The sequence below is a fragment of the Microtus oregoni genome, unplaced genomic scaffold (genome assembly GCF_018167655.1).
Source record: "Microtus oregoni isolate MIOR12 unplaced genomic scaffold, Mior012 000038F_ref0000394, whole genome shotgun sequence".
NCBI lineage: Eukaryota > Metazoa > Chordata > Mammalia > Rodentia > Cricetidae > Microtus > Microtus oregoni.
In genome coordinates, this window is record NW_024543097.1 from 3,661,283 (window position 1) to 3,683,068 (window position 21,786).

General features: G+C 40.9%; 1 protein-coding gene across 8 annotated transcripts in view; it reads left to right on the forward strand.

Moving 5' to 3' along the window:
- Unc80 (unc-80 homolog, NALCN channel complex subunit) overlaps window positions 1-21,786 on the forward strand; it is a 180,762-nt gene that overhangs the window by 93,558 nt on the left and 65,418 nt on the right. For 7 of the 8 annotated variants that reach the window (XM_041631949.1, XM_041631953.1, XM_041631955.1 and 4 more), the window contains 8 exons: window positions 1,043-1,143; window positions 8,374-8,574; window positions 11,043-11,150; window positions 12,367-12,505; window positions 15,864-16,045; window positions 16,619-16,750; window positions 19,399-19,585; window positions 20,162-20,293. In XM_041631949.1, the coding sequence (XP_041487883.1) occupies window positions 1,043-1,143; window positions 8,374-8,574; window positions 11,043-11,150; window positions 12,367-12,505; window positions 15,864-16,045; window positions 16,619-16,750; window positions 19,399-19,585; window positions 20,162-20,293 (1,182 nt within the window). The remainder of the gene's footprint in view (window positions 1-1,042; window positions 1,144-8,373; window positions 8,575-11,042; window positions 11,151-12,366; window positions 12,506-15,863; window positions 16,046-16,618; window positions 16,751-19,398; window positions 19,586-20,161; window positions 20,294-21,786) is intronic. The other variant, XM_041631950.1, reaches the window with a different exon arrangement.

Here is a 21,786-nt window from a genome sequence, read left to right on the forward strand (position 1 = left end):
ACAGACAAGGAAAGACTAGGAAGGATAAGTGTCGAGCTCAGCAGCTGCCTAGAATTAAATCTTTGGTGCATGTTCAAGAACATTCTCCCTACCAGTCAGTCTCCACTTCTAAGGCAGCAGTAAGCGTGGATAAATGATCGATAAAGTCTGTCAGACAGAAGCAGAATGTCTAATCAAAGGAAGTTTAAAATAGAAAATGCTTCTACATCCACCCACCCTCGCCTTTAAAAATAGCTAATTTATGCATTAGTTAAGATTCAACTTATTTTTTCTCAAGGAGATAATAGGGCAAAGTGGTTTTTGTTGTTGCAGGGTGAATATAACTTTATCATCAGTTAGTGTTTAGAATTATATGAACTGATCAACCCATCCTCACCAGTCACATCAAAGTAACCAGACTAGAGATGCAGCTTTGTTGTCAAAGAGGATCTGTGAAGCTTTTGGATTTGAGGGCAAGGCTTTGTGGGTAGTAAATGAGATGGTGAGATTTCCTTTATATTTCCCATAGACAAGACACAAGGCTTCCTTGCAATTGGCTGTCATTGCTGTCAAATCACTGTAATCCTTCCAAGGCCCCCTCGCAGCACTGGATAGCTCCCATAGCAAAGCCAGATGTCTATAATAGTAGTGGAGATGCAACCACAAGCCCAGGGAGGCATCATGGCCCTATGATGTAAGTGCAGGTTAGCTTGTGTCCCTGGTTAGATACAACTGTAAAGTCTGAGCAGCCTGGAATGGATTTGGGCACACTCAATATGTAACTGGCTCATCTCAAGGACTTGACTCTTTTTTTCTCTGCTCTCATGTCTTAACATTGGAAGCCACCATAGCAGAGATCATCAATGTCTTTGTTCTTGCCAGTCCAGTTTGTGGTTAGGGAACAGCTCTTTTTAATAATCTTCTATCAAAGTCCTATGCCCTGTAACCTGTTGGGTCATGGTAGAGTCTGCCCTTGGTTCAAAAGCATGGACAATGACACCATACCGGCGTGTTCTCCAGGGAGACTGAACATTGAACTCTTTCTTGGTGTTCTTTTTTGAAGAAGGGAGCCCTTGGAGTGCCAGTGAACCCAGCATTGAGCCTGAGGGAATGAGCACTGCCGGCACAGAGGAGAATTACCACAGAAATATGTCATGGCTTCATGTAAGTATCCATCTTGGGAGATCTCTAGAACAAAACCTTCCTAGACTGTCAATATAAGTGTGCTCCCAACAGAAAGTGTAGCCTCGTATTTTAGTTGAAGCTCTCAATTCAAAGTGGGAATATTATGCCGCTGGATTGTGTCGAGGACTAACTAAGGTCTTTTGTTATATGGCTAGCTTCTAGGTCACCAGACCTCAGGAAAAACTCTGAGGGACTGAGCTACATCAATGCTCAAAATGTCCTGAATGACACAGGTCAGGCATCGTGGTCAATTTTAAACATAATGCTATAACCTTGCGAGCAAGGTCAGTGTCATTCTTGATTCTGTGTTAGAGATGGGCAGGGATAGTGAGTTGGTATAAATATGTTGTACTCATCTACAAAACTGTCAAAAATATAAATAATTTAATTTAAAAACATTAAATGGATCAAGGAAATTCTAGATGAGAAGATCAAGCCTCAGATAGACAGCCAGAGTGCAAAGGCATGAAGGCCTCCCTTAAAACCTTTGGGCAAAGATGGAGCAAAGATTTGAACTGGGCATGAAGAAGTAAGGTGCTCTCTCATATTCTTTTTTTATTGATTTTTATTGAGCTCTACATTTTTCTCTGCTCTTTTTTTTTTACTGATTTTATTTAGTGTTTTTGCATCAATATTCATGAGTGAGATTGATCTGTAATTCTCTTTCTTAGCAATGTCTTTATGTGGTTTGAGTATTTGTAGCTTCATAAAAAGAGTTTGGCTATGTTCCTTCTGTTTCTATTGTGTGGAACAATTTGAGGAGTATTGGTATTAGTTCTTCTTTGAAAATCTTGTAAAATTCTGAGCTGAAACCATCTAGTCCTGGGTTTTTTTGTTTGTTTGTTTTGTTTTTTGGTTGGGAGACTTTTGATGACTGTTTCTATTTCTTCAGCAGTTATAGGTCTGTTTAATTTGCTTATCTAATCCTGATTTAATTTTTATAAGTGACATTTATCCAGAAAGTTGTTCATTTCATTTAAGTTTTTCAATTTTTGTGGAGTACACGTTTTCAAAATATGATCTGGTGATTCTCTGGATTTCCTCCATGTCTGCTGTTATGTCCCCCTTTTCATTTCTGATTTTGTTAATTTGATATTCTCTCTCTGCTTTTTGGTAAGTTTGGATAAAGCTTTGTGTATTTTGTTGATTTTCTCGAAGAACTAACTCTTTGTCTCAATGATTCTTTGTATTGTTTTTTTTTCTATTATGTTGATTTCAGTTCTCAATTTGATTATTTCCTGCTGTCTACTTCTCGGGTGAATTTGTTCCTTTTTGTTCTAAAGTTTTCAAATGCTCTGTTAATTCACTAGTGTAAAATTTTTCCAGCTTCTTTATGTAGGTGTTTAATGCTATGTACTTTCCTCTTAACACTGCTTTCATTGTCCCATAAATTTGGGTATGTTTTGTGGTCATTTTCATTGAATTTTAGGAAGTCTTTAATTTTTCTTTATTTCTTCCTTGATCCATTGAGATTCAGGTGAGCATTGTTTAATTTCCATGTGTTTGTGGGCTTTTTGGAATTAGTATTGCTGTTGACTTCTAGTTTTAAACCATGATGATCTGATAAGATACATGGGATTATTCCATTTTTTTTTTTTGTATCTGTTGAGGTTTGATTTCTTACCAAGCACGTGGTCAATTTTTGAGAAGGTTGCATGAGGTGCTGAGAAGATATATTCTTTTATATTTGGATGGAATGTTCTATAGATGTCTGTTAAGTCCATTTGGGTCATAACATCTGTTAGTTCCCTCATTTCTCTGTTAATTTTTTTGTCTGACTGACCTGTCCAGTGGTGAGAATGGAGTGTTGAAGTCTCCCACTATTAGTGTATGGGGTTTAATGTATTATTTAAGCTTTAGAACTGTTTCTTTTACATATAAGTTTGTCCTTGTATTTGGGACATAGATGTTCAGTGTTGAGATTTCCTCTTGGTGGATTTTTTTCCTGTGACTGATATGAAATGTCCTTCCTTGTCTCTTTTGATTGATTGTAGTTTGAATTCTATTTTGTTAGATACTAGGATAGCTACACCAGCTTGTCTCTTAGGTCCATTTGATTGGAAAAATTTTCCCCCAACGCTTTACTCTGAGGTGATGTCTATCTTTGAGGTTGAGGTATGTTTCTTGTATGTAGCAGAAGAATGGATTCTGGTTTTGTATCCAATCTGTTAGTCTGTGTCTTTTTGTAGGTGACTTGACTCCATTTATATTAAGGGATATTAATGAGCAGTGATTGTTATCTCTTGTTGATTTAGTTTTAGTTGTTGGTGATGTTAATTTCTGTGTTTTCCCCTTCTTTGGAATTTGTTGCTGTAAGATCAATTGTCTGTGTTTTTGTTGATGTAGCAAACTCCTTGGGTTAGAGTTTTCCTTCTAGTACTACATATTGGTTAAATCTGGTTTTGTCATGGAATATTTTATTTTGTCTTTTTATAGTGATTGAAGGTTTTGCTGGGTGTCGTAGTCTGGGCTGACATCCGTGGTCTCTTAATGTCTGCATAGCACTTGACAAAGACCTTCTGGCTTTCATTGTCTCTAATGAGAAATCAGGTGTAATTCTGATAGGTCTGCCTTTATATGTTATTTGGCCTTTTTCCTTTGCAGCTCTTAATAATCTTTTTTTATTCTGTATGTTTAAAATTTGTTTTGATTATTATGTGGTGTGGGGACTTTTTTTTTGATCCAGTTTATTTGGTGTTCTATAAGCTTCTTGTATCTTCATAGGCATATCTTTCTTTAGGTTGGGAAAGTTTTCTTCTATGATTTTGTCAAATATATTTTCTGTGCTTTTGAGTTTAACTTCTTCTATATCTATTATTCTTAAGTGTCCCATGTTTTCCTGGATATTTTGGGTTAAGCTTTTGTTAGATTTAATATTTTCTTTGACTGATGAGTCTATTTCTACTATTGTATTTTCAATGCTTGAGATTCTTTCTTCCATCTCTTGTATTCTGCTGTTTATGTTTGCATTTGTGGTTCCTGATCATTTTCTCATGATTTCTGTTTCTATAATTCCCTTGGCTTGTGTTTTCTTTATTGTCTCTATTTCAGTTTTCAAGTCTTGAATGGTTTTTTTCATATGTTTGATTGCTTTTTCTTATTTTTCTTTAAGGAATTTACTGATGTCTTCTAATTTTTTTGTTTGCTTTTTCTTCCATTTCTTTGAGGGAATTTCTCATTTCCTCTTTAAGAGTCTCAAACATTCTCCTAAAGTTATTTTTTAGGTCATTTTCTTCTGTTTCATCTATATTTGGTTGTTCAAGTCTTGCTGTTGTAGGGTCTCTAGATTTTACTGGCGTTGTGTTGCTCTTTGTGGTATTGCTTGTGTCCTTACCTTGCCTACTCATCTTTTCCTCTAATTAGTGTAGTTGGGGCTGTCTGTCACTCTGGTGATTAATCATCTGGGTGCCAGTGGATCCAAGGCTCAAATGGTTGTTCTTCGTGGTACAGTCAGTGCCATGGTTCTAGTTACCCCACTGGTCACTGCATGTTCCTGGAGATCACTCAGAGCTCCTGGGGTTTGCTGGGCTCCTGTGGAGTTTGCTGTCTTGGGCCTGCTCTGGCCTAGGTTGCTGGCTCAGACCTGTTCCTGTAAATGTCCTTGGTCTGGATCTGCTTCTGTGGAGGTCCCTGGCTTGGAGTTTGTCCTGCAAAGGTCTCTAGCTCTGATCAACTTCTTTGGAGATCCCACATCCCAGACTTGGGTACACCCAGACCCTCAGAGGACCTGGCTCAGGCTTACTCCCTTGGAGGTCCCAGACTCACGCCCAGACTCTGCAGTGGTTTTTGGTTCCTGCCTACTCCCTCCAGACCAATGCCTGGACCCACAGAGATCTCTGGTTCCTGCCTACTACTCCCTTGGAGGTCCCAGATCACTCCCAAACTGGCAGAGGTCATGGCTCATGACTAGTTCCTGGGAGGTACTAGACTCACACCCAGACCAGCAGGGGGGGTCCTGGCTCAGGTCTACTCCCTGGAAGGTCTCAGATTCATGCCTGGACCTACAGCAGTCTCTGGCTCTGGTCCACTCACTCAGCAGTTGCTTCTCTGTACCTGCTTTTGTGGAGTTCACTGTCTCAGGTCTGCTCCAGCCTAGTTCACTGGCTCAGTCAGTTCTGCCTCCGCAAATGTCCATGGTCTTGATCTGCTCCTGCTCCAATGGAGTTCACTGTCCCAGGCCTGTTCCTGCCCAGGCCACTGGCTTAGGCCTGCTCTTGTGGAGTTTCCTGCCTCAGGCCTGCTCTGGCCGAGGTCACTGGCTCAGTCCACTCTCTCATATTCTGAAAGAAGCAAACTTTCTGCTACTCCTCTTGGTCTATTTCCTTACTATAATCCATCTTTTCATGAACAGGCAGATGAAAAATTATAAGGACACAATAATAGAGATATTTACACATTTTGTAGAAACCCATAGGATGGGCAGCACCAAGTGAGCTACCTGATATCCACGATGGACTTACTTATGATATGTCAGTGCTGGCTTATTGTGATAAGTGAATCACTGTGTTGCAGGGAGTTGATAGCAGCCAAGGTTGTACATGTATGCACCCAAGATGTGCTAGGATGTTATTTGTATTTTCAGCTCAAGTTGACTCTGTATCTTTAGAAATGTTTAAAGGCTTTATAGGATGCTATTCTACATCAAGGACTCACTCTGTCCTGACAGATAATAAAGAATTCCAGTATTTCTTTCTGCAGCACAGTAAAATTGTCAGAATTTCTATTCTATTTGTCAGCTGACTTCCACATGGCTTCTTTGCTATTTAGTCAGCAAGCACATAGAAAGGAAAGGCATCTCTCAATGCCTCCCTTCCTCTCTATCCTGTCTTTGTTGTTTTCCTGCAGAGGTATGGCTCCTATTCAGATGGGAGCTAATGTATAGCAGAGTTGGAATCTCAGTTTCTTCTGTTTGTCTGATATTTGGGGCTACAGCTCTACCTCGGGTCTTCTGTTTATGCACTCACTCTGATCCCTCCAGGAGCTTGGTCAATGAACTTGGAACATTCCATGCCCATGCATACAGAGGCCAGGGGAGGATGCTGGCTGTCTTCCATTTTCACTCTTCATTTATTCATTTAAAGAAGGGTATCTCACTAAACTCAAAGTTTATCCATTTCAGCTAAACTGGAAGGCAAGCCAGCCAACCAGCCAGCAAGCTCTTGGGATCTACTTTTCTCTGCCTTTCCAGTGCTGAGGGTACAGGCACATACAATCACACAGATTTTATGTGGGTGCTGAAGATTCAAACTAAGTGCTTTCATGCCTGTACAAGTACTCTTCATACACTGAGCCATCCTGATAAACCAGAAGCTGCTCTTAGTTCTTTACTTTGTGGGGTCCTGAGTCATGACAAATTGTTTCATTAAAGATAGCAGGAGACAACTAAAAAGAGGGAAATCACAGTCATAAGCAATTTAGTCAGAAAGGGGCATTTCAACACTTTTGCTATATGCTATCAGTGAAAAACAAGATGTTGGACTAACTCAAATTCAGTGGGAGGAGCTTTCACAGAGCATAGATAGCAAATTGTATAAATTATTAAGCATCCTCTTAGAAATAAAACTAGTAAAGGAATATCAGTGTAGAATGTTAAAGTTACAGATTATAGATTGCTAAACAAGTTGTTGCTAACCTCAGAACTTCTATATCAGAATTCTCTGAAGCAAAGTCTAGTGAAATACTTTGTGTGTGTGTGTGTGTGTGTGTGTGTGTGTGTGTGTGTGTGTGTGTACTTGAAAGGCATTCTTGGTATTTCTCTTTACCACCAGATTCAGAGTAACATGAGAACCTTTTGAGTTCTTTCCTATGTCCTCCCCATACTACAGTATGAAGCAGCGTATCAGAAGATACACAGTAAATTTGGAAGTGAACTGGGTATTCTACCAAGGCACCAGCACCATTTATATTTGTTGAAAATGTTGGAGGCTTAGATATAGTTCATTTGACAGGAGAATGGAGATGACTGTGGCTTGCATCTTTGCCTCAGAATAAGCAAGACATGTTAGTCTTAAGGCACCCTGGGCCTGCTCTGCCAAGTAGGTTCAGTTGCCCTCCTCTGTGTGCGCAGGCTTTTTGTTCTCATTCGTCATGGCACACAGTCCTTCACAGGTTAGTCCCCAAGGTGGGAGCTGGTTTCCTGGGTGACAGAGGTGTTTAGAGTGTTGCTTTATACAAACTATCTTTTAAGGAAGGTTACTTTCAATGTTATGCACCTGGGTTCAGAATATAGCACCCACAACCAGGTCACAACCGTCCATAACTCACGTTCCTAGGGATTTGGCATTCCCTTTTAACTGTCACAGGCATGCATGGTGCAGATACAGATGTGCAGATGAAACACTCACATGTGTAAAATAAAAGAAATCTTAAAACATTTTGAAGTTGCAAACTTAGAGTCTTGGGGCTTCTGTGACAGAGCACTTGCCTAAGATTACACAGTTCCAGGAGTTTGATCCCTAGCACCACAGAAAACACAAGCCACAGATTTGGGATGAAGAATTGTTGCTCTGTGATGGATACCTGTTTTGCATGTGCAAGGCCCTGAATCTGAGCACCAGAATTGCAATTTCAATTTGTATATTTCCGTTGCAAATTCGTTTCTATGTTAAAATAAGTGTATCTTTTAAATCAGCCGAGGTTTCTAGAATCCTAGTGGAAAATCTTAGGAGATGTGTTTGAACCAGTTAAAGTATTTCACTCAGGAGCTAGAGTGGCTTAAGAGTCAGAGTAGGAAGTGTGTGTAAGGTGGCAGGGCATCAGCGGGAGGGCTGAAATGAGGCTTTCTGGTGGGGTTCAGGTTCCAGTTCACGATGACTATCCAGACTGAAGGTGCGGAAGTGTTCTCAAGCACCACCCAGTGCCGGTGGGAGTTGAGGGGGCACCCAGGTGTTCAGGGTCAGTTAGAGAACTCTGGAACTGGGCTCACCATTGTAGACTCTTCCTTCTGGCTCCTGTCACAGCGGAAGAGCTGGGAGGGATATTTGGAAGCCATATACTTCACAACCAGTGCTCACGTGTTTCTAAAAGTCGCTCTTAGTTATGGAGGGAGAACAAAGGCCAAATAATCAGAGCCCCATAGCTAGCTATTGACCTGTGGGATACTGTTTTCGCTCACTGATGAAGAAAGAGATCTTGTTCTGACTCTCCATCTCCCGTTCCTGTGTTCCCTTGTTGCCTGGATGAATATGTGGGTATTTATTTCCTTTCCAGGTCATGATCTTACTATGCAACCAACAAAGTTTCATTTGCCCCCACGTGGACTACTGCCACCCCCACTGCTACCTGCACCACAGCCGCTCCTGTGCCCGGCTCGTCAGGGCCATTAAACTGCTTTACGGGGACAGTGTGGACTCCCTGCGTGAGAGCAACAACATCAGCAATGTGGCTTTGAGGGGCAAGAAACAGAAGGAGGTGAGTGAGCAGTCACTGGGCAGTAGAGCAAGGGCAGGAGAAAAGACGTTTTTATGGTGATGTTTTTATCTGCCCTGGATATTAAATTTCGAGCATAAGCAATTATATAAAGCAGACTGAAGTAATAGGGGTGGCGGGGCTGTGTCCCCAACACCCCAGCCGCCTGCCCGGCTAGCTTATGCCCCGAAATAATTACACGGACACTGTATTCTTTTAAACACTGCTTGGCCCTTTAGCTCTAGCACTTACAGGCTAATTCTCACATCCCGATCAACCCATCTCTAATAATCTGTGAGAACCGGTCTTACCGGGAAGATTCTAGCCTAGTCCATCCTGGGTTGGAGCTTCATGCCGGGAGCGGGGCATGGCGTCTCTCTCAGGCGTCTGCTCCAGAGAGGAGAGATGTCGAGACTCTGAGCTCACTTCCTCTTCCTCCCAGTATCCTGTTCTGTTTTCTCCTCCCACCTATCTTCTAACCAATAAAATGGGCCAACGCAGTTCCTTTATTAGCCAATGACCTTCCTCCATCAGCAGACTACACAGATCTATGCAGCGCTAAGAAACAGCAGGAGATGTGTGAGACAGACAGATGCTTTGTCTGTGTTTGTGAGTCAACATGCAGCATTACCCAGACTTTGTTTTATAGACAAAAATTCAGGGAGTTTGTGGTGGTAAGAAAAGGAAGTGAGAAGAGCTTCCCCCTGGGACGTGTGAACAGGACACCCCACATGACAAGTAAGACTTCGCAGGGATGGCTAGGGATTTTACAATGAGAAAGAGTCCTGGATTATCCACGTGGACTCAGTGTTGTCATGTATGTCTTCATAGAGGAAGAAAAGACTTCTGGGGGTCAGGGGCAGAGCAGGTGACAACAGCAGACAGCAACGTAGAGAGGGGGCCATGAGCCCAGAGGATGCAAGGTCTAGCCAGAGGACAAAGGGATACACTCTTTAAAAGTCTAAAATCATCACTCCCTAGAAAATCCGTGAAATGGTTGTTTAAAAGTGTGTGCTGCACACAGAAAGCTATCACAGTTTTGCTAAGATGCGTCAAGGGAGGAAGACTAAATGGAACCAAGTAATTACTGTTATTAAATTGGGAGTGTGGGGATTTTCTGCTTTTTTCATAGTTTTTGTCTTTTTTTTTTTAGCAACTCAGATATGCACATGTATTATTTTTGAGTAGAAAGATACACCACACCGGTAGGGATTTTAAATACCACACATCTTTGCAGAAGCTGTAAGACACACCTCTACATCTCTGTACGAAGCTATAGCTATAAAATAATTGTAAAGATTTTTATGCTATATATTTATTTATATACATATGTATACTTTATATACAGCATATTTCCTATTTATTAATTGCTTTATATTTCTAAGTATGCATTTCCATGGTTTTTATTCTTTTTCTTTCAAAACCACAGCTAGAGCTCTGATGTCCTCTTTTCTATGTAGGTTCATTTTTAAAGATGGTCCCAGGCCAGTCCTATAACGGATTCATTGTCTTGGATTTTTTTTTTTGGGTCAGATTTTCAGGTGACTTTCTCGGGGCATGTGCATGCTTGTAGATTTGCTGTTTCTTTTGAAATCTCTCCATTTATCACACTATGAAGCTTTGCTAAAAATGCTTGAGTTTAGCTTTTCTTTTGGCATAGATGGAAAAAGTGTTTCATTGGTCTGGCCCTCCTGGCAAAATAAATAAATGAGCTTTATTCTGTGAGGGGATTGCACAGTCTGGAATGAAAAAAAAAAAAGGAAAACAGGAAGGAATCCAAAGTCAGGATTAACAAACAAGGAAGGACCAATTCTTCTCCAAACTGTTCTGTCCCTCCCAGGCTTGGCACCTTGGGAGTCAGAGGCAAGCATTGTTTCATCTCTGTGTAGAGAAAACAGCCTGTTCTGGAACCAGGCTAAAGGCACAGTTTGCTAAGAAGAGCTGTTGTTTTCTATAGGTTTTTTTACCCCAAGAAGCCACTTTACCTATCCAATTTATGTTGAGATGATGGGAAGTATCGAATTATTCTTCCCCAGCCACCCTGTCTGCCTTTCTGTATCTTAACACTTGAAATACTTCCTTTCTTCCCTGACCACATACTTGAGTGTGTACCTTGGAATAGAGTGCATTTTATCTAGATTAACTTTTATTTAAAATTTCTTTTAGTCACTTGAAAGAACATAATCAAACCTAAAATGAAAATCAGGAAACCTTTGTTTTTCTCAAGTTTGGAAAATAACTAGCTTTGCAACTTGGTCAGAGCCTGCCACTGCCTGTATCCTTATTTCTTCAAATGTAAAAGAGAAACTTCATAAGAATCATATTTAATACCCTTTTCCTCAACAAAACCAATGCTTTTCAGAAAGTGTTAAGAAAAATTATACCTGTTCAAAAAAAGTTATACCATCGATTAGAAGGTATACTGTGGGTTTTGTAAACGTGCCTTCAATACATACCTCTCCTTCCCTTAGTGCTCAGATAAGTCCTGCCTAAGGACTCCTTCACTGAAGAAGAGGGTTCCAGATGTCAACCTGGAAGGGAAAAAGGACTCCGGAATGCTGAAGTACATCAGGCTTCAGGTATTTGCAGGTGGACCAGAAACATGCATAGCGCATTAGCAGGGAAGAGCCCCCCTACAGCCTGCCAGTTAGGGTTTGGGACACAAAATAAAAGCTGGACTTGTGTCGCCATGAATACTCACTCTCTTGACTGGCAAGCAAACAACCAAGTGTGCAAGGGGTGGAAAAATCCTTTTTGCTAAAATATCCAGTTACACAGAGTGAGGCCTAGAATTTGAGTGAACTGCATCTTTTGCACTTTGTGGTCTCCGATGGAGCTAATCTCCCATTAGCATGGCTCTCCACAGGTTTCCAAATGAGACCATCTATATCCATACGCCCAGTCTGCTTCTCTGTCTCTAAGACATGGGCAAGGAATTTCATTTCCCTAGCGCTTTGTTGTCTCATCTATGAAAATAGCATCGTAGGAATATACCTATCTCAAAGGATTATTGCATAGATTAAATGAAATAATACATTGGCCTACTTATCCAGTTATTGACGAACTATTCTCTTGCTCTTACAAGCCAAGCTTGAAATCATCTCTTTTCCTTATTGAAATAAAGGGCTTTTCATGTTTTTCTAGAATGTTTAAAATGATTGCTTATCTATATATACGTATGTATGTATTTAGATTATAGGTAAGCATATATGCATACATATGTGTGTTTCCATGTATATAGGATATATATATATATATATATAAATTATGAGAAATGATGGATGAAGTAGGACTTTGTGGGTAGATGTGGGGCCATAGCCACAATGTATAATCATGCCATTTCAAAGGGAAATGTCATCCAAATTCAGGCTGCCTTCGGAAATTAAATTTATAAATGGACTTCCTTATGGGTTCCAGATCCCATGTGGTTTTCAGTGGAAATCTGCTAGCATAGAGAAAATAGAAGAAAGAAAGCTTTAAAAATCTACCAGAATGTGAGGACAAATCATGGTTGTTGCTTTCTTTCTTTATTGTAGAGATGCCCATAGTTCGTGGTTAATTTTTTCAGTAATTGTAAATCAGTGTGTGTGATGAAAATATTACAGATCAATATTTCTTCCTGCTCACCTCAACTAATAAAGTACAAGGTTATATGCCTCATCACCTAAATCCTCTCCTGTTTAGCAAATATCTTGAGGTCACCCAAGGGTACCAGAGAAGGGAGGTGGTTCTTGAGTTTCTTAAGTGATTGTTGTCTTAAAACATTTTGAATCACGATTTGCATCTCTTTCCCAGGTGATGAGCTTGTCACCTGCTCCCTTGTCTCTGCTAATCAAGGCAGCTCCAATCCTGACAGAGGAGATGTATGGAGACATCCAGCCCGCTGCCTGGGAACTGCTGCTCAGCATGGATGAGCACATGGCAGGGGCAGCAGGTAAAGAAACACTGCCTGAGGTCCGCCTCCTGTGCCTCTAATGACCACAGCTTTGGAACAGAAAAAGAGGCACCTTCAGTTCTATGTCAGGATGTTGGAAGTTTCTAGACCTCCAGAGAGTGGTGTATTTCTGAAGGAAGCAGATCCACGTTTTCAGGGTTTCCCTTAAATTGTGGTTATATGGTTTGAGAAACTCAGACTGCTCTCAGCATATTAGTGTTCTGTGACTAAATGGAATACTTTGGGGCTGGAAGTGCACTTCAGTTGGTAGAATGCTTGATCATTCTGCACAAATCCCGTGCTGGGTCCTCAGTGCCACATAAAGCCAGGCAAGGGAGCACATGCTTGTATCATCTCCATTCAGGAGCAGGGGGCGGGGACGGCAGGAGGAACAGAAGTTCAGCATCATCCTTGGATGCCTAGTGAGTTCAGTGTCTTCTAGGGCTACATGAGACTCTGCTCCAAAATAAACAAATAGCTAACACACACACACACACACACACACACACAAACATAGACACACACACACACACAGAGAGAGAGAGAGAGAGAGAGAGAGAGAGAGAGAGAGAGACAGACAGAGAGAGAGAGAGAGAGAGAGAGAGAGAGAGAAACACACGTACACACACAGCTAACCCAGAGGAAAGTGTGGGCAAAATGATAGAGATGTAAAAATACCTTATGTTTGTTTAGAAATCTTGAGGAGATGAGTTGGACAACTCAGGCGGTTTCACAAAGACTCAGGTTGCTACAGACCATTTTATCACACGAGCAGCCTTCCTAAACTTTCTGGAGACAATTGCTCGTGGGCCCTGATCCAACAAGTTATATAATAACTGTTGCCTAACTTAACATGTATCAGTTTATTTTTTGAAGTCATGACTTTTGTGGTAATGTATGCCTACAGTTCTATCACCCAGGAGATAGAAGCAGGAAGGTCCTGAGACTGAGATCAGTCTGGGTTCCAATCCAGCTTGAGATAGCTGGTGAGATCCTGACAAAAACAAACCTTAAGGATTAAAGATGCAGCTCACTGGCAGAGCACTTGCTCAGTGTGTACAAGGCTCCAGACTCATCTCTAGCCTGAAAACAAAGACATAAAGTAGTGGTTGATTTTAAGTGACCAGGAACTGGTGACATTTATAGTGAGTCGTAAGACACTGGTGTCCTCATGCATGTGGCAGCTGAAGCAACAGGTGTTTGGTATCTCTTCAGGAGAGGGGTCTGTACCATGAAGGAGTACAGAGATGGCCTTGAAGCACCAGCCTTCTCTACCTTCTGAGGTCTAGAGAAATAAATTCAGTAGAAAAAAGGTTCCCCAAAAAGTGATGAGGAAAAGAGTTTTCACCTTCCCAAGCCACGAAAGCAAAGGAGACTATTTTTTCTGGGATTTTTATGGAGGTGTTAAGAGGAAAGAATTGTTCTTAACACACATACACACACACACACAATTTGGTTTGCAGGCAACTTATGACTATTTTGGTAAGAAGACAAAGGCTGAACTCTTCAACGATGTAAAAAATAAACTTGATGCTTAAAAATTGAGGCAGGTTTTCATTTAAAAATGAAGAGTGGAAATTTATATAGCTTGCAGGCTAAAATGGCTTATCAAAAGTTAATGATCACAGTAACTAGCATTTATTATAAAATTATATCTCTTTTTGTTAATGAAATTGAATTTGTTTTGTTTTGTTTTGTTTTGTTGGGGTTTGGGCCATTGCTGTTGTTTCTGAGACAGGGTCTTACTGTGCAGCCCAGGCTGCCCTCCAACCTCAGCCTCATTGTAGGACTACGGGTGTGTGCACTATGCCCTGGCATAAGTAGTTCATTCTAGAGATGAACACACTCAAGTCAGAGGTGAAGGACCCTGTGGAAAGTTTGTCCCTCGCAGAATCTGAGAGCCATAAAATCCAACCCAGGCCTTCAGACAGCACACAACAGACAGCCGTGCTTTATGTCACTTCGCTAGAGAAAAGAAAATGCACTTCAGAACTTCAGCAAACTTCTCAGTTCACAAAGTGCTTTCCAGGCTGGAAAGACAGCTTAGGCAGCCGTGCAATCTCAGATGCCCAGCAGAAGCAAGAAACGCTTTCTGGCATAGCATTTTCCATAAACTTGGAGTGGGTGGTGTCAAGCACTCATCATTCTTCCTGGCCATTTTCCAGGGAAGAAATGGAAGCCATGAGGTTAAGAGTCTCGTCCAAGGTCATGCAGCAGAGGAGTGTCAGGAGTAGGACCCAAACTCAGCTGGGCTGGCACAACTGAGCATGATTTGGGGCTTTAGAGAGAGTGTGTGCATGTAGATTATGTCTTTATGCCTGCCACCGGCCCTTCTTTCTGTGCTATGGGGGTGTTTCTCTTTATTCACAAGCCCTGTAACTTGCCGACACACCCATATTTCTCTTATTAAAGTTTAGCTTTTTTCAAAATCTAAGATTTTAAGACTTCAAATTCATGGAATCACTTTTTTGGTTCTCAGTCTCTGGGAAGGGCAGATGTTCAGAGTAGAATCTCCATCATGGACTGTGCTTTTCAGATGGCCCACAGAGCTGAGGCTGTTTTAAAGGCTGTCTGCTGTGTCATCCTCAGCTCACTACTGAAGAGTCTCTCCAGGTCCCAAATAGCATGTTCACAGTATAACTTTTTTTTCATTATTTTCTCTGGCTCTGCTTTTTCACCATGAGCCAAAAGCTTTGATTAGATGAGTATTCTACCAAAATGTCATGCTGTCCATGCTTTGCCACCAATTATTAGATGTCCCAGTCAAGCAACATTTGCTGTTTAGCTTCCATTGGCTAGAACATTGTTAGTGTTGGCCACTGCTGATGGAGGAAGGTCATTGGCTAATAAAGGCACTGCCCTGGCCCATTTTATTGGTTAGAGGATAGGTGGGAGGAGTAAACAGAACAAAATGCTGGGAGGAAGAGGAAGTGAGCTCAGAGACTCCACCGCTCTGCTCTCAGGAGCAGACGCCTCAGGGAGACGCCATACTCCCAGCTCCCAGGCAGACACACGCCATAAAGCTCGACCCAGGATGGACTAGGCTAGAATCTTCCAGGTAAGACCGGTGCTCACCGATTATTAGAGATGGGTTGATCGGGATATCAGAATTAGCCAGTAAGGGCTAGGGCAGAAGGGCCAAGCAGTGATTAAATGAATACAGTTTGTGTGTTGTTATTTCGGGCATAAGCTAGCCGGCCAGGCGGCTGGGGTGCCAGGGACGCAGCCCCGCCGCCCTTATTACTTCACACTGCTGGTTGTGAGGAGATAGGAACAGTTCCCATATCACCTCAAACCCTAGAAACAACGCAGTGTCTTAAGATGTGCAGCTGATGAATTAATTGTTGGCTGTCTTTAGCTGCCATGTTCCTGCTGTGTGCGGTGAAGGTACCGGAAGCTGTGTCGGACATGCTAATGTCCGAGTTCCACCATGCAGAAACTGTACAGAGACTGAATGCTGTCCTCAAGTTCCACACGCTCTGGAGGTTTCGCTATCAGGTCTGGCCAAGGATGGAAGAGGGAGCCCAGCAGATTTTTAAGGTGAGAGATGCTATGTCCATGGAGATTAGATCAGCACAACCAACCTAGGGCTTGTCTAAATGCATGAAACCCAGACCCACAGTGCGCAGCGAAAGAATTCTTCTTCCCTATAAATGTATCAGTACACTTAACTCATAAATAAATAAATGCTATTTGATTAAACAAATTGGAATATAAAAGAGCATACGACAAGAAAATCAAGTCAGTAGTAGCCTGAATATCTCATTGCCATCCTCGGGGGTAAGTACCTAAGTGTGGACTGTAACTGTCCAGGCTTTTTGTTGTCCACACACATACAGACATTTGGGGCAGCATAGAGCGATCAGCACAACTTGAGATCATTTTGCTAAAACACTTCATTTTGCTGATGAGTAAACTGAAGCCCAAAGAGGATCATGCTGTGCGCTGTGACAGAAAAATCTTAGAAAACAGCCCTTTTCTCTGGTGTTTCTTATGCCTCTAAGGGAACACTCAGACTCTTGACACCTACTAAGGCAGAAGATGTTGACCTCTACCTCCTACTATTTCCAGCTTCTCCTCCATCTTACCTCACTCTTCTATGTTAACTAACAGATCCCGCCTCCCAGTATAAACTTCACCTTGCCCTCGCCAGTACTTGGAATGCCATCTGTCCCAATGTTTGATCCTCCATGGGTCCCTCAGTGCAGTGGGAGTGTCCAGGACCCCATTAATGAAGACCAGTCCGTGAGTACCCGGCCTTTTCTTTCCCATATCCCCACACTGCATGGGATGCAGGAAACCGCTTGGTTTCTTGTTATGAGAATGCAGTAACACAGAAAGCCACAGTGACCCACAGTACGAGGAATAGGAGAAACCAGCTTCCGCCAAGTTAAATTTTGTTTTATTGTCAAAGCATGAAACAGGCATTTATTTACTGGAAAACAAACCATTTTTGCTACTATTTGTTATTATATTAATTTAACTGCAATGTGTGAGCTGCTTGGTGGTTGAAGACATGGGTCCAGCAAGAAGAAACAAAAAGTCAGTAACTTCGGACTCAAAAATTTCTTTCTCGTTTCATTGCCGTCGCCACCATCACCACTGCCACCAATTAGTGTTACAGTCCCCGTGTCTATCACCGCCACATGTAACAGATACAGCTGAGGTTATTTACAGAAAAAAAGAACAAAGCAAATATGTGCCTTTTGGAATAGATGTCTTCAAAACACACCTTTATCATCTACCGAGTAGCATGCCTCTACATTAACAAGAGTGCCTTTTAGAAGCTCAAAAATGAAGGAAATATAGAAAGGGAACATATCTTGGTGAAAACCCACCATATGTCCATGAACAAATTCCCATGGAATTTTCATAATTTGGTGTGTATATGTTAAGTATATTTCATATATCTCCCCAAAGGCCTTTTGAAAGATTATACCATTACCTTGCACTTTATACAAAAATACATTTTCTGTTGTCAGTACAAAACTCATTTCTTCCTCTAACAAAAATAAGAGATAGCTAATTCTGCACCAAATATTAGCGACATGGCTCACAGATATAGATTTGTACTATTTTGAATGATACCTTGCCAGAAGTTTCATGCACGTCTCAGTCTCAGAACAAAAGAAAGTCATTAATCAATGTGATTACTAAATAAACGTGTGGGAAGATTAGAGAGTTCTAGAAGAACGATGGGGCATTCTCTGCTTCAGACACTACCCTTTAATATCTTTAGCTTTGGCATTGGTAGAGCCTTGTGGTTTATGAATCGAAGACATCCCACAGGTTACTTGTTAAAAGGGGTTTTAGGTCAGTTGCAGAGGTTTGTAGTTAGTGGCTATTAAGGGAACTAAATAAAGACTAAACTAATTTTGGCTTTCAGTTTGCGCATTCCTACTTTCCACAAATATGAAATTCTGTCTAGGTCTACAAAATTTTGAACACCAGTGTGATTTTTTTTCTGCATTGTGTATATGGGGGTGGGGACTTCAGCTCACACGGTTTGTATATCAGATACTTTGAATGGTAAAATAGATTGTTGGTATTTTGATTCACGCATCTTTGAAAACAGTTGAGTATGTGGAGTTGAACATCTCTGCAGGTCGTGCATAGATTTTTCTAGGCATTTGCAGTGTTCTCTGTAGAACCGTTCATCTGAGCCCTTACATCCCTCACATATGCTATTGTCTCCATGCTTGATGGCCTGGCAGTGACTAAGAAAGCACACCTGTTTCTTCAATCACGTGTGCAGTAACTCAGGCATCCAACACAAGTGTCTTTGAATCTCCTCCCAGATGGGTTCCTTTGATACCAGTAACTCTTTTCCAACAACGGATGAGAACCATTTCCGGATTTTATATCCAGTGTTCATTCTCTCTGTTTCCAGCTGCTACAGTCTGCCTTATAACAGACCAGCTTAGCTACCTGGCCCTGGAAACTAACCATGTGAGCTGATGCTGCATCATTCGCCTGCTTATAGCATGCATCATGGTAAACTGGTTATCTCTAGAACCATCTGTGACTGTAGGGCAGCAGAGAGATGTGAACTTGCCATCGTACTTCTACTCCAGTGGCCACTGCCATGCTCTGATCACTGACTCTGTCCCTACAGCTCTCAGCGGCTCTCAGCAAATGCATCGTTACTAAGGAAGACATAAATGGTGGAGCCACTGCATGGGATGAATCTTCTGTTCTTAATCTCTATCTTTCATGTGTGGAACAGTAGATTGGTGTTAATGTTTTTACTTCTTATTTTGCACTCAACTTTACAGCATCCTACTTCACATTCAGTAGCAATCTCCTACAGAGTATTTCCAGTGTGCCACCGTACTTACTGAGGAATGCTATTTACATTGTGCAAATACTGGAGTGATAAAATGAAGTAAATCATTTAACTAAGTAGTTTATTTGAGAGCCATAATAACTCTTTCTTTATCCTTTGCATGTTCTATTTGATTAACCTTATATGATAAATGTTCTCATTTAAAGCCAATTTAATAAAAGTTATTCTTCATGTTTAAATCGTGAATTGATATCACCTGAACATGTGAAATACAGTTGTTTCCAGCAGTCACAGACATTCTTGAGGAATAACTATGAGTAGGGGGAAAATCACCAACTGCAGAATTTTTATATGTGTGTGTTGTGTGTGTGTGTGTAGGTAGATAGATAGATAGATAGATAGATAGATAGATAGATAGATAGATAGATAGATACATAGATACATAGATACATAGATACATAGATACATAGATGGATATGAATTAGGTCATGGATGACCTAACATTTCCTGAGGGCAAGCTCCCATCTTTGAGTGATTGTTGGATCACTCTTGGTGCCTATGATCCTGTAAGAAATGTGGCCATGCACTTGCTTTTGTGTCTTCACAGAAATCCTTCTCTGCCCGGGCTGTGTCCCGCTCTCATCAGCGGGCAGAGCACATCTTAAAGAACTTGCAGCAAGAAGAAGAGAAGAAACGCCTTGGTCGTGAAGCCAGCCTGATTACCGCCATCCCCATCACCCAAGAGGCTTGCTATGAGCCCACCTGCACACCCAACTCAGAGCCTGAGGAAGAAGGTGCCTTCCCAGCTGGGACTTCATGGTGGTGGGGGGCATGCAACAGGGAAAGAACCGGCTTTCAGATAAATAAGGATGAGATATCGTGACATGCTCTCCCCGTCTCTCCTTCACAAAGAGAGAGAAAAATGCTATTTTCTGAAGTTTAGAATTATTGCATACCTAGAGAGTAGTAGTAACCTTGAACAAACCAGTCTGATAGCAGGTCGAGAACTGGTTGTCATTCACGAAAGATGAATCTCCCATGCACAAACAGCAAATTTGCTGAGTCTTCCTTACTAAAAACAAGCTTGCACATTAGCTCTTTTTAACGTCCCCAAGTATAAATAGCTTTCTGGTGGTTATCAAAAAGATGATCTGTGAACCATTCTAAATTCATTGATTTAGCATTTGTGGGGAATTTTACAAGGAATTTTCTGCTTCTGTAGAAGTTCTTTGGTTTTCTAAGTATGTAGTAAAGTTATCTAGCATTCTGTTCTGAGAGTGGGAGTACTTGACGTAAGTACAACTTTACTTGTGGCGATGATAAATTTGTGTTATAAAACCAAAATTCACATTCCCCATTCTGCTTGCCAGTAGAAGAAGTCGCCAATCTGACATCCCGACGGCTGTCTGTGAGTCCATCCTGCACCTCCAGTACATCCCACCGGAATTACTCCTTCCGGAGAGGGTCAGTCTGGTCTGTACGCTCAGCAGTCAGTGCTGAAGGTGTGTCTTCTGGCCAGCGTGCTGTTCTTGATGACTACTTTGTTCTGAAACATATTCTAATATCAGAAGTGCTTTATGACTTAGAGTTTATATTTAGTTATGTGAGCAAATTTGAGTTCAAGGTTTCTGTGATATTAGCATCCAGCCTTTATTCTTTTGCTGAGATGTATCTTGTTGTCCTGTTTATTAATTATTAAGTATACCCTCCCTTAACTTTTCTTGGCACTATCTTCAAAAGAATGTGAGCGAAGCGGCCTATCTCATGATTCTATTATTTTGATCTGTTTCGGTCTCGGTCTTGGTTATAGCTTTCTAGTTAAAGGAAGTGAAAGCCCCCTCTCACTTTGCTTTCATCTCTAAGATTGTTTTAGCTATTCTTGATCTCTTGGCATTCCTGTGTGAATTTTAAGATGGGTTCATTCATTAGGCGTATGTATCCATGAACACGGGTTATCTGTCCATCCATACTATTTTAATATGTGTGATTTTTTTTTTTTTGGTTTACAAATCTTACACTTCTTTTGTTGAATTTATTCCTATTTAATTTGTTGTTGTTGCCAGTTTATGGAAACTTGTTCTTCAAATTTCACTTACAAGGCTTTTTATTACTAATGTGTGGAAATAAAAGTTAATTTTTCCACATATGTTTTATAACCTGAAAAATTGAGATTGATGAGATTGTTTATTTCTTTTGTTTTTTCTTTTTCTTCCTTCCTTTCTTTCTTTCTTTCTTTTTTTCCTTTTTTTTTTTTTTGAGATAGGTTTTCTCTGTGTAACAGTTCTGGCTGTCCTGGAACTCCCTCTGTAGATCAAGTAGGCCTTGAACTCACCCAGATCTGCCTGCCTCTGCCTCCCAAGTACTGGGATTAAAGGCATGTGCCACCACTGCCTTGCAAGATGGTTTATTATTTTTAGTGATATTTTGTGTATGTTCCTTAGGATTATATATAAATTATATATTATTATGTATTATATATAATCTTGAAGTTACAGTCATGTTATTTGCAAACAGAAATTATTCACTTCTTTCTAATGCAGTTTTCTTATATTTCTCGTTATTGACTGCGTAGCCCTACTAATTCAAGGACAATGATACTAGCAACCCTAAGTGGGAAGCATTTAGTCTCTGACCATCCATTATTGTATTAACGATGAATTTTTAGTAGATAGTCTTTGTAATGTAAACACACTTCCTTTCGATTCTCAGGGTTTTAGTGTTTTAATCATGAAATGATCTCATACTTGTCAAATGTTTTTTATGAACTAATTAAAGTCCTCCTGTGCTTTTTCCTTTATTTAATTGACATGGCATATTACATTACTTGTTTTATGTTATCCCATGCTTACATCCCATTGCAAAAACAAGCCGTCTTGTTCATAGTATGCAGTCTTTCTTTTATATGGGTCTAGATACTAAAAATACTTTGTTGAGGAGTTTCATCCCTGTGTGCATAACGGATACTGGTCCACAGTTTTCATTTCTTTTTTTTAAG